The sequence below is a fragment of the Gordionus sp. m RMFG-2023 genome, chromosome 1 (genome assembly GCF_954871325.1).
Source record: "Gordionus sp. m RMFG-2023 chromosome 1, tfGorSpeb1-WG-v2, whole genome shotgun sequence".
Classification (NCBI taxonomy): Eukaryota; Metazoa; Nematomorpha; class Gordioida; order Chordodea; family Parachordodidae; genus Gordionus; species Gordionus sp. m RMFG-2023.
The window spans coordinates 74,067,602-74,080,040 of NC_088775.1; the positions used below are offsets into that span (position 1 = coordinate 74,067,602).

At 25.4% G+C, this 12,439-nt stretch overlaps 2 protein-coding genes across 2 annotated transcripts; both read right to left on the minus strand.

Annotated features, from left to right (window-relative positions):
* Positions 1–1,278: 1,278 nt before the first annotated feature.
* Positions 1,279–2,250, minus strand: LOC135930022 (piggyBac transposable element-derived protein 3-like). Its single transcript, XM_065466793.1, has one exon. The coding sequence runs from the start codon at positions 2,248–2,250 to the stop codon at positions 1,279–1,281; it is 972 nt and encodes a 323-aa protein (XP_065322865.1).
* A 52-nt stretch (positions 2,251–2,302) lies between these two features.
* Positions 2,303–2,995, minus strand: LOC135930043 (piggyBac transposable element-derived protein 2-like). Its single transcript, XM_065466824.1, has one exon. The coding sequence runs from the start codon at positions 2,993–2,995 to the stop codon at positions 2,303–2,305; it is 693 nt and encodes a 230-aa protein (XP_065322896.1).
* Positions 2,996–12,439: the final 9,444 nt, after the last annotated feature.

The following is a 12,439-nucleotide window of genomic DNA, read 5'->3' on the forward strand; positions in this document are numbered from 1 at the left end:
GGTTATTTCTAACACGCCACTAAGGTTAAAATATATATAACATTAAAATGAATATTATGACACTATTCTGTTCCGTTCGTTTATATCAGTTTTGAATCCCTGACAAAAATAACAATGGAAATTTTTTATGTTTAATACTATTGATTTTAAAATTGTATCTGATTATAAATTTTCAAAAAAAGTATTGATCCTAATCACTGATTACAAAAGCTTATTTAATTTAAAGACTATCTCAAGTAATTGAACGCTACCAAAAATACTATATTCTAAATAATATTTGTTTATTTTTATAAATATTATAATTTTTAATATATTTAATTCATCAAAGAAAACACAGGAGGGACTATAATCTTAAAATAGAATTTTTTTTTATTGAAATTTCCAACTCCGGAAATGTTATTACATAATCCCAGTTAATTCCCTGATATTATTATTATTTATAACGTTGAAAAAGAATAAATAAATTTATATATTTGGGTGGGTGGTATATTCTTTGTAATTTTGAAACAAACGATTTTCATTTAGTTTTTTTTTATTACTTTTTATAAAATTTTCTTTTACTATTTTAAACATTTTTGATAATTTTAATAAATTTTTTATGTTTATTCTTCCGTTAAATAAGCATGCTAAAATTTTTCATGAGGGCTATTCCTACAATTATCATAAAACTACGAAAAATTTTAAAAGATACAAATGTACATTATATAATGCTGAAAAATGCCCAGTTATTTTGAAATATTACAATGAAAATGACTATACATTGGAAAATACGCCTCATATTCATCCTATAAACCCACATGAATATCAAATTGAAAATGCTATAAGCACGATGAAAAGAAAAGCCTCTGAAACAAATCAAAATACTTGCCAAATATACGCAGAAGAAATGTTTAAATTGTCTTCCGAATCCAGAAAAAGACTTCCGAATATAGTATCAAGAGGACACTTAGAAATCACAAAATAAAAAGGTTTCCTCCTATTCCGGCCACATTGGAAGAATTAAGCATTTCAGGTTAACCCATTAATGGTCAAGATTTTTCTAGTGGATAAAAATGCTCAATTTTTTCAAATTATATTGATTAATGCTCAAATATGATATTCTAAAAAAATCAGCCAAAAAAAATAATCCTAAATAGAAAATTTAGCCTGGTGCATATATCCACCGTTAACCATTAAGAGGTTAAAAAAGATAAAAATTATATAAAATACTATAAGATTAAAAAACAACAAATATCTTTATTCTTTTTTTTGTAATTTATAATAAAAACGAGAAAATGTTTATATATTATGAAAATCCTTGAAACATTTAATATGGAGTGCGATTTGACATGTTTGGCACATATATCTTGAGTGCGTATGGCAATATCTGCATCTTCGTCTTTTTCCATCTATAATTTTGGATAAATATTGTCCAGATGAATCAATAGGGTTTTCACACTGTAATGCAAACTGGCTGGCGTGACCTGTACTTGAATTTTTTTCAATTTTTACTGGCGTTCGAAGGAGGTAGTTAGTAACTCCTCGTCTAAATGCAAGCAAACTCTTCTTGTCATCTCGATTCACGAATTTCCAGATTTTCCATGAATTTACCAAAGCTGCATCAATAAAATTGGTGAATATTGGCCACCACCATTTTTTTCCTCTTATTTTTATTCTATATGTAGATATTAGATTATCACATAGATCAACTCCACCCATGTGTTTGTTATAAGCAGTTACCATATTTGGCTGAGGAATTTTTATTTTAGAAGATATTTTCTTAGAATACCTTGAAACATTAGAAAGCAAAGAGATAGTGTGGCATGTCGATGCAACGGTCACCACCGAATTATCATTCCAACGAACTACAAATATTTCGCTTAATTTTTCAAACCTATAATCATAATATCCTCTTTCTTTTTTTGCTACAACCTTTATAGATTCAACTGGGCAATGCTCTATTCTATTGTCCCTCACAGTTCCAGTTGCAAAATATCCCATTTGTTTTAAGTATGACAAGAGTTTAAATGATGTAAAGAAATTATCAAAATATATTTTATGATAATTTGGTTTTTGCAATGCCTTTAATAATTTTATGATTACATTTCCACCTAATCCATATTCATATTTATTTTCGCTTTTTCCTTGATATATATCAAATGAGAATACGTAACCGTCGGAAGAAGCCAATATCCAAGACTTGTATCCGAATCTAATTGGTTTTCCTTTTATGAACATTTTGCAAGAATGTCTTCCTCGATATGGTATCATCTGTTCATCTATTGATAAATGATGTTTGAAAATTCCGAATTGCTGAAATTTATTATTCAATATTATAATGTAAGGCCTTATAAAATCTATCATGTATATCTATTTTATTATTGTCTGCCAAATGGATATTACATTTCAAATTTCGAAATTGTAATTGGGTCATTGTATCCCGTATTATTGGAATAGAAATATCGCTATCATTAGACCAGTACATTCTTTCTTGTGGGAGAGAATGATATCCAGTAAATAATAGAATTCCAATAAATCTCTGAATATCTTGGGTGGTTATGCATATGTTAGGTCTATTCATTTGTTTAGCATAAATATTACTTTGTTCTACAATTAGGGAATATAAGTCTTCGTCGAAAATTAAAGAAAATATATCTGATGGAGTTTTACCATGTAAATCATTTTCAAGTTTTATTACATCTTCCTTTTCTCCATTGAAAGGGCTTGAAGAATATATTGCATCCGTTTTTCTCCATTTTAAATTGTGAGAAATTCGAGAATAGCTTCTTGTAGAATATGGTTCTGGAAGGTCGTCATCAACTGAATTATGAATCTCCAATTCTCCAGCTGTATCTGAAGGCAAAACTCCGACATTTGTTAAGTCATTTTCATCGAAATCTTCTTCATCACTAACTGCAGAGGGGTTTGGCGGAATTATAACCATATCTCTTTCTTCAATTGGTTCCTCTTCAAAAAGTTGAGAAAGCGCTTGTTCAATTGTTAGAAAACGTTTCATTAAAAAAATTTATTAAAAATTAAATATCTAGACAAATTATTTTCGTAGAATCTTGATTTTTTTATTAGTCATCTATTATTTTAATAATTTTGATTGAATTGACAAAACAGGTGGATAATATTTTATATAAATAAAATTAAATCTTCAGAAAGGAAGAGGCTAAAAATAATTTTAAACTTTTGAATATTTATGAACCTAATAATTTCATATAATTTGATCGGGATAAAAAATTATAATAGGAACAATATATTATTCGATTTAATCTCAGGGGGCTAAAAATTTTTTTAAAATTATTTTAAAAAGGTCGGGTATAAAATTTTTTTAAAAAAAATCTTAGGGGGCTCGAGCCACCCATCCCTCCTCCCCCCCCCCACCCTTAGTGACGGTAGTGGTAGTGTAATATAAAAAATTATGATTCATTATGTTAAATTTCATTTGTTTGAATTTTTTTAAATAATTTATACTGCTAGATGGTTAACGGTGCATATATGCACCAGTCAACTTTATGTGGTTACCTATTAAAATTTTAATTATTTAAAAATTCAAAAATGATTGATAAATATTGATATATCTATAAAGAATATATACACACTAGTTTTCATCGAAATAATTTTATAATATGCTTGTGAGATCACTTAGAAAATTTTGCATTTTAGACCTCATAAATTCGCAAAGTTTGAGGGTTTCTTAGGGAGATAAAAAAATATTTTTTTCATATTTTTCTTTTCCAGTTTTGAAGTACAATGTCTGAACTATATAAAAATCTTTTTTATTATTTTTTAAAATAAAAATTACTATGTTAAAATAAGGTATATAGGAGGTGGTGCATATATGCACCGTTAACCAGTAACGGGTTCAAAAATCTATCTAGATACAGATACCACATTTTTATATGTATCTAGATCCTTTAACAACTCTGCTAATAATTGATGTGAAACCCTGTAATGCCAAAGTTATGAGATATATACATAAAAAAATTGATAAAGTGATATTTTTGTGGGGTAGTGTTTTATTATTACATATTCAATCCCTTATTGTGCATATTTTTTTTAAATTTAAGAATCTTATTTAGATGCTTTCCAATAAGTTTAAATTTATGAAGAGCTTTTGTAGAAATTCTAATTTATTGTAAATTTTTCATAATATAAATTAAAAAATTTTCAAAAAGTTCATTGCAACTTGTGAAATTTACGCCCTCATAAAATATAATAAAAAATTAAACGACACCCATCAAACTCTCGTCTTGCCAAAAAATTAAATTTAAATTATTTAATTAATGGCACATATTTAATTGAATACCCCTTTTTTTACTCATTATATCTGTTTACGTCAATGTGTATTTTCAGGCAATGTGTTATTTGTTAACTTTAAATCATTTTTTGAGCGCGTTTTTTATAAATTTAAAATTTGATTTTACCGGAAATGTAAGCATGTTTAGAATACCTATCTGATGAATTGTAGACAATTTTATCTTAACTTTTGAGTTATTTATATAAAAAATCTATGGAAAAAGAATATATATATTAAGTTCAAAAGTTCATAGCAAAATTGTCTGAAATTCATAGGGTAGGTATTCTAGACATGATGAAATACATTTCCGATAAAATCGGATTTTTAAATTTAAAAAATGCACTTAGGAACTGATTTAAAGTTGATATAATAATACATTGCCGGAAAAAACACATTGACGCTAACATATCCAAATTTAAAAGTAAAAAGTAATCAAATGGTTACCAAAAAGTAATAGTAACACTAACAATGGGGTTTCGTTTTTTCATGTCTAAATAAAAATTTAATTAGCAAAAATTATTATCTAAAATTGATGGTAAATTTTTTTATATTTTTGTTTAAAAAACTTAACATTTTTTCCCTAGATTCTTGCATTTTCCATTTCCTATCTTTATATTTTAAATCAATATTCATTATTATTTTATACGCAAATTAGATAATTCAATTTTATGATTTCTTGTCCATATTAATATTTATCATTATATTAAAATAATCAAGTGTGAAATAAAACGTATATATTTTTATTTCACTGTACACTATTTTGAATTGCCTTGGTCATATAGGCTAGTGGTCTTCATTAGGCGGGTTTGTAGCCCGGCCGCCCCACCCGCCAATCTAAGTGGGCGAGCGAGCGGGCGGGTTAAAAAATTTACAACTTTTATTTGTTAATTAAAATTATTTAGGTAAACATTATAAAAAATATGCTCCATGAAATTTCAACATTTTTATTACCAAAGATATCTGAGGTTGTTGATATCGAAAACATGTTGGATTTGATTTGCATGGAAGAATATAATATCAACGTAGATTAAATCTGATCTTACCCGTTTCCCCAGCAGCATTGAGAATTGAATTAAAGATATTAAATTTTAAATGCCGTGTATGAAATAGATAGCATCCACGTCAAAATTAAACAACAATAGATGGAAGGATGTGGTGTTACAGAGGAGAGCACCTTACCTAATGACATAACAAAATATTTAAATCTTAAAGTAACTAGTTTTTATTTTATATAATTTAGCAAGATTTTAGGCTACTTAGTTTAGTTTAAGTTAACAATTTATAAATTAATTTAAATTACTGCATTTTATTTATTATTAATGGCTTCACTTTTTATTTAATATCTCACTGTAGAGAATATATACAAACGGATACTTTAGTGAAAACGACAAGAAAAAATTTATCAAAGTATCAAGATTAGCTAGAAAAATTTAAAAAATCTAGCAACCAGCGCTTCTTCTTTAAGAGGAATGTGAGGGAAGGTTTTTAGAACAAAACCGTCCTTGAATCCAGAAAATATGGATTCATTATTATTTTTGCATATAATTAGAAATAATATCAATAAATATTAATTTTATATATTTATATTTTTTAAAATTTATTAGATCAAATAAATTTCCCAATTTAAATTGAATCTTAATATAGAAATTTCTGTAAATTATAAAACTTTTGTAGGACTGTAGCGGTTGAAACTGAATTATTTTTTAATGAGATTTTAAAAAAAATTAAAAGAATGTGCTTATTTAAATTTCAAGGTGGGTTAAAAAAATTTATAAATAATGGGCGAACGGGTAAAAAATTTTAGACTAATAAGCGGCCGGGTGGGCAAAGGATTTTAAACTAATGTTTTTTTAAAAAAAGTATAGACTGGCTGACGGGTGGCTTAAATTTTTTTAAAATATCGGACAGGTGGGCGTTAAAACCCTGCCCATTACAGAACTCTAATATAGACTCTTAAAATAGTAATATTTGGGTAATTTCATTTTGTTGAAATTTTATTAATAATAATGATGTCTTTGCTTTTTAATTATATTTATATAAATGATATTGTAAGAAAATTTTATTAATAAATATCATGTGTTTATTAATGTGTTTTATTTATTTAAAAATCTAAATGATCTGAAAAATTTTGAGATATTACCGTTGAAGAATAAGCCATTTTGAAATTTTTAATAAGATATGTATCAGTACTATTTCTTTTATAAAGAATCTGTATCTAGATTCCTTTTTTAGGGACTAGCCCAAATCTGAATATAATTATTATATCCAAAATATTTTATTTTATTTTTTGTTTTGTTTTATTTTATAATAAATCTAAAAATAATTAAAATTTTTTAAATCATTCATTCATAATTTTAAAAATTTAATAATTTAACATTTTATCTTTGCTAAGGGAATTAGAATGTCGAGCCGATAGGTATAGTGGTTCAGTTCCATCCGTTCCTAGCTTGAAATTTTGAAGGTTAATTCCATTCCAATTATTTTTAAATATCATATTGCATTTATTCGGGGGTTTTATAAGTTTTAGTTATTAAAATTAATCATCAAATGTATTGTTTTGTTGATCCTAATAATCTAATAAAAAAAATATTTTAAATATTTTTAAAAATAAAAACCAATCAAAAAATTAAACAAAAATAAGTTGAATTTCTTTATTTTAAGACATGCATAAGAATTAACAAATTAAATAACATAACATAAATAACCTCATTAAATTTGTATACTAATTTTTAGTGCTGTAAAAGAACGCGTTCGTTTTTTTTTTGAAGAACGCGTTAAATTTAAAGTTCGTTCAATTTGAAAAACTTTTTATTTCAATTAATTTGAAAAATTTAATATTAATCCAAATTTTTTAAGAAAGAGGTCTTATAATTTTTAATCAGCTCTTTTTCCTTTTTCACATTTTAATTTTTTAGCAAGCCATTATTATAGTTTATTAATTTGAATTGTTTATATTTTAATTTAATAGATTAGCATAAGCATGGATATTATTATTTCGTCATCATCATCTTATTCTGAAAATTCAAAATCAGATGAAATACCATGGCCCAAATATGATAAATATTTTACAGTAACATCCTATATTGAAGGAACTAATTCAATACTTACCAAATGTAAAATGTGCCCAAATAGTATTATATCAATTTCCAAATCTTCAAGTGCCAATTTAAAACGACATTTGATTTTAATATTAATTATTTTATTTTATATAATATAACTAAGTAGCTAGCTAATAATTTATTCATTAAATTTTATATATTATATACATAGATAGAAAATGGTTGATATCATTTGGAATTTATTTTTAATCATTTTTTAAAATTATAATCTAATCACTATTATTTTAATCAAGGATTTTAATATTTTAATTTTTGAACACATTTTGAAATATAAAATTATATATTGTAGAAATAATTAACTTTTATATGTTAAAGTTTTAATATAAAATGATTTCTTTAATCTACTATATACCTAAGATTTATATTTTTATTTACAATATAAAAATGCTATAAATGATAAATTTAATATTTTATATAAAACGAGGAAGTAGAGGATGGATTGGAGAATAACTTATCTCAATTTTTTGGAGCAAAGGACAAAGCAATAAATGTTTTTAATAAATTGTTCTTGTTAAAATAGTTTTTATGCATAATGCCCCAACCCCTCATCTCCCGCTGTAGAGTGCGTTTTTAGTATAGCTAATATCGTATTAACTGCTAAGCGTTCAGATAAAAAATTTGAAAAACAATTATTATTAAAAATTAATAAGAAAAATTTTTTATAACCAAAAATATCTTTTTGTATTTATAATTATATTATCAAAATAAAATTATATTATTTCATGGCGAATATATTGTGTTAAAAAATATAATACATTTATTTATATTCAATTAGATTTAAAATAAAAATCATAAAATTTTGAACGAACGTGAACGCGTCCCTTTTTTTTGAAGTTAAAGTGACGCGTCGATTTTTGTCAATGAACGTTAAACGCGAACGCGTTCGATTTTTTTAGAAATATTTACAGCACTACTAATTTTTAAACAATAAATTATGCCAATCAAATGAATAAATTTTATTTTTAAAAACCAGAACCGCTTTATATGGGTTTGATTTGAAAGTATTTATAAGGTTCAGTTCTCTCCTTTAAAAAATTTCTTATAACTGTATCGAAAATTATAACGGTTTATTTACGCTTCGCGGTTCGGTTGAGCCTAAGAACTAAATTATCTGAAAAATATCTAATCATATTTAAATTATTAAAATTTAAATTTAAAAAAAAACATAATTTATTTTATATGGATTGTTCTATGTATATTATATTAATATCTAACTTTCATGTTAAATTTAAATAAATGGATAAATCTAGAATCTTGTTGGAACCAGTTTTAAAAATATAAATTCAGAACAGGAATTAAAACTAGAACCAAGACATGAAAGAAATAGCAAAGGTTCCAATTCCTAATTTTAATATAGCATATACACAATAAATATTTACAAAGAAAAATATAAAAATAATTAAACAACGTAAATAATATTATTTTAATTTTTTTAAATTAAATTCTAAAATCCAAAAAATAACGGAGAAAACAAATATATTCTTGTTTAAATATACGTACACTATCCCCTCCCCTCCTTTAACCTTTTTGAAAATCAAGAAATTAATATAAATAAATTCAAAAATTATTGTAGACCTGTGCGCCGACAAAACTATCGGTGGCCGGCGCGAGCATCAAAAATCAAATCGGTGGTCGACGGCATGCCGATTTTTAGCTGCCGTCAACATAAGGTAAATCGGCGTATCATAATTTTTATATATTTTTTTAATTGCTAATTAATTTTTTTAAGAAAAATTAAATTAAAATATAATTATTTTGTAGTGCAATATTAATATTTTAATGATAATGCACAAGTTGGTCCTCAATTTGTATGATGCTATAACGATTATTAGGTTTGAAAGATTTCTGTAATGATTTTATTATAGGAGCATGTGAAGTCATTTTGTCGGAAGATGATTGGTGCCAAATAAAGGACTAGTGTATTAGTTCCTTTAAAAATAACATTAAGATTACAATCAGAACAATTATGTTTATCTGATTTTTATGGCATACGGATTTGATGCCGATTAAATTTAGAAAAATTTACAGTCTTTTTTCAAACAAAATATTAAAAAACAAGAAAATTCGAGAGCAACAAAATTTGCAAAATAGTATTGTATTTGTATAGGATTCTATATACTTAGACCCTCGATATTAAGTTTTATTGAGTATTGAGCAACACATGGCTAAAGACCATCTTAAGGATTTATGGCATTCGCAAAACTCCATTATTTAAAATATTGGAGGCTACGACAATACCTATTGTTGTAGCTATAATAATGATAATGATAGCAACATTGATGATATTAAAATTTTGCTTTTAGATAGAGAAAAAAAAATCAAATTATCATCAGATAGAAAGGAGGATTAAAAAATGCTTATTGCAACTTTAATAGAAAAGTTCTCAGAAGTTAAGAGAATAAATAAGTGTACAAATATTTTAAAACTGGGAAGAAAATTCTTCAATATATCCAGAATTATATATCTTATCTAGAATCGTCATGGCTGTACCAGTGACACAAGTACAATAATTTGTGTATTATAAAGATAGTTATCTATTTTAGGTAAGAGTACGTGGATTTTCATCTTTATAATATATATTGTCTTATTTACGTGGAGATCTGAAGGATAATATTTTAGAAGATATTATGATTGTGCGATTAAATGAAATATTTAAATATAAATTTTTTCATTTTTAAATTTTTTATTTGTAAATTATGAATGTGTATATATTGATATTGAAGTATAATAATAAATGAATAAAAAAGAAATCTTATTTTGAGTCATTTTTTAGGTTCCCTGAACCCGGATCCTTTTTAAATTTCATTCCTGTACCCGAACCCTGACCTGGACCCTTTTTTTTGTTAAGGGTTTACATCCTTACACCACACTACATATATCTCGGCATATTTTTAGATCTTTATTGAAGAGCAAACTCTTTAAAAATTTTTAATATATTTTGTAATTTAAAATATTATGTACAAAAATAATTTTTTAAAATTTCCGGACATAATAATGATCTCCTTGAATTCAACGTCAACTCAGAGGTGGAGAAAATTCTTTCACTAAGTATGCTCGTCGCTGGAGCACAAATATTTTTTTTAGCTAGCGTGGAAAGATTAGGAAGTTCGATCCTCTTTTCTCTCCAGAAATTTAGAACATCCATTCTTGTGAATAGCGTTTTCCGAATATGGCATTTTTGTTCTATATCACTTAAAATGGCATCTAAATTTGTATTGCTGTCGAATGTTTTGTTGCTAATTTTGTCAAATATTAATATTTCCTCTTGATTCTCAATCGCTATATTTACTTCCCTAATATCATCACTATTCGTTTAAGATGTTTTAAAAAAATTCCGACGATGTGTAATTTTATTCTATTATATATATGGATCAATTTTTAAAATTCTGTAAATATATTTAGTAAATTTCACTTCTAAAAAGTGTGGCCACGTTTATTAAGGTAAGCCTTTTTGTACAGACTGTTTCTTTAAATTTTGAATGAAAAACTAATAGTTTTTCTTAGATTAGATTCATAGTTTGAGATAGTGTTTCCCAATTCTGTTAAAACGTAATTAATTAAATTTTTATTTGCTCCAATTATGCTTTCAAGCATAATTAATATACTATGCCACCTGATTGGGACATTTAATTTATGGCATTATTTTTATTATCATCATTAGACTCGTCAATTTGAAACGAATATCAGGGTATAATAGATCAGTGCTATCAATATCTAGCATACTTGATGTTAGATCTATTGTACTTAGATTCATTTGATCTAACTCGAACTCAAATTCAATCTCTGCAATTTTATATCTTAGAGCAGTAATTTCCTCTTATTCTTTTGATAAGATATTTAACAAATGATATTTAATATCATACCATATTATGTAAACCATAACCCACGCATAATAGTGCGCCCAAATTGAACGTTTCATGCAGCGTTTCAAAACGCAAATAATGCATTTTAAATGCATTCGTTGAAAGTATTTTTTTTTGTTTTAAATTTAGACGTTTCAATTAAAAAAATAAAAATTAACAGTTCAATTTACGTTTAAGTTTTTTTATTTGCATTTTGAAACGCTGCGTTGAAACGTGCAATTTGTGCGCACTATAAGTGGTGTTCATATTCACCTAATCAAATACTCATTCTAACATTGGGTATTCATTTTAAAAATATGTAAAATTATGGTAACCTTATATCGATTGATCGAATTTTAAAATAATGTCAAAATAATTATGATATTAAATTAGGTATAAAATTAGAATTCATCAAAATCTTGATTAACATAAAAAAAATTATAATAGTAATATTTACCAATGATTAGAATAAAAATGCATAAAATGTGGAAATTATTTTTAGAAAATTTTTACGATTTTAATATGACGGCGTTTTAGGCGTGACCAAAAATATTGCCGGCGCAATGAAATTTAATGTATATATTATGATTAATTAATTTATCCTTTATATGATATGATATATCTGTACTCAGTGATGTATCAGGTAAAGGGCGGACTGGCCATAAGACCAAGTAGGTATTTTGCCCATGAAGCCGCGAGAAAATGACGATTTTTGAGGCTGATCAGTAATAAAAAATGAAAAACAGATCGGTCGAAAAAAAAATATAAAAAATATAAAATTTATACTATTTATTTTTATATAAGTTATGATTATTCTCTTATCATATTCTTGTATGTAAATTATAAAAGTTAGCATATTTCCTTTTTTAGTATTTAGAATATGATATTAATATAATTTTTGAAGGATTATCATTTAGATATTGCTATTTTATTGATTTTTTTCAAAAAAAAGGAGCGTTTTAAATGAAAATCAAGTTTTGTTGATTTATATTTTCATTCATTCATTATTTTATAATTTATTATTTAAATAGAATTCAATTAACTAAAATAATAAATGCAATATTATCCATGTCAATAGGCATATTTTAGATAATACAGTTGTTAGGTAAACAAATCCTACAGAGGATCAGACCACAATGAACACTTATCAATTATGAAATTGAAAATTTAAACATGAAAATTTCCCTGAGATG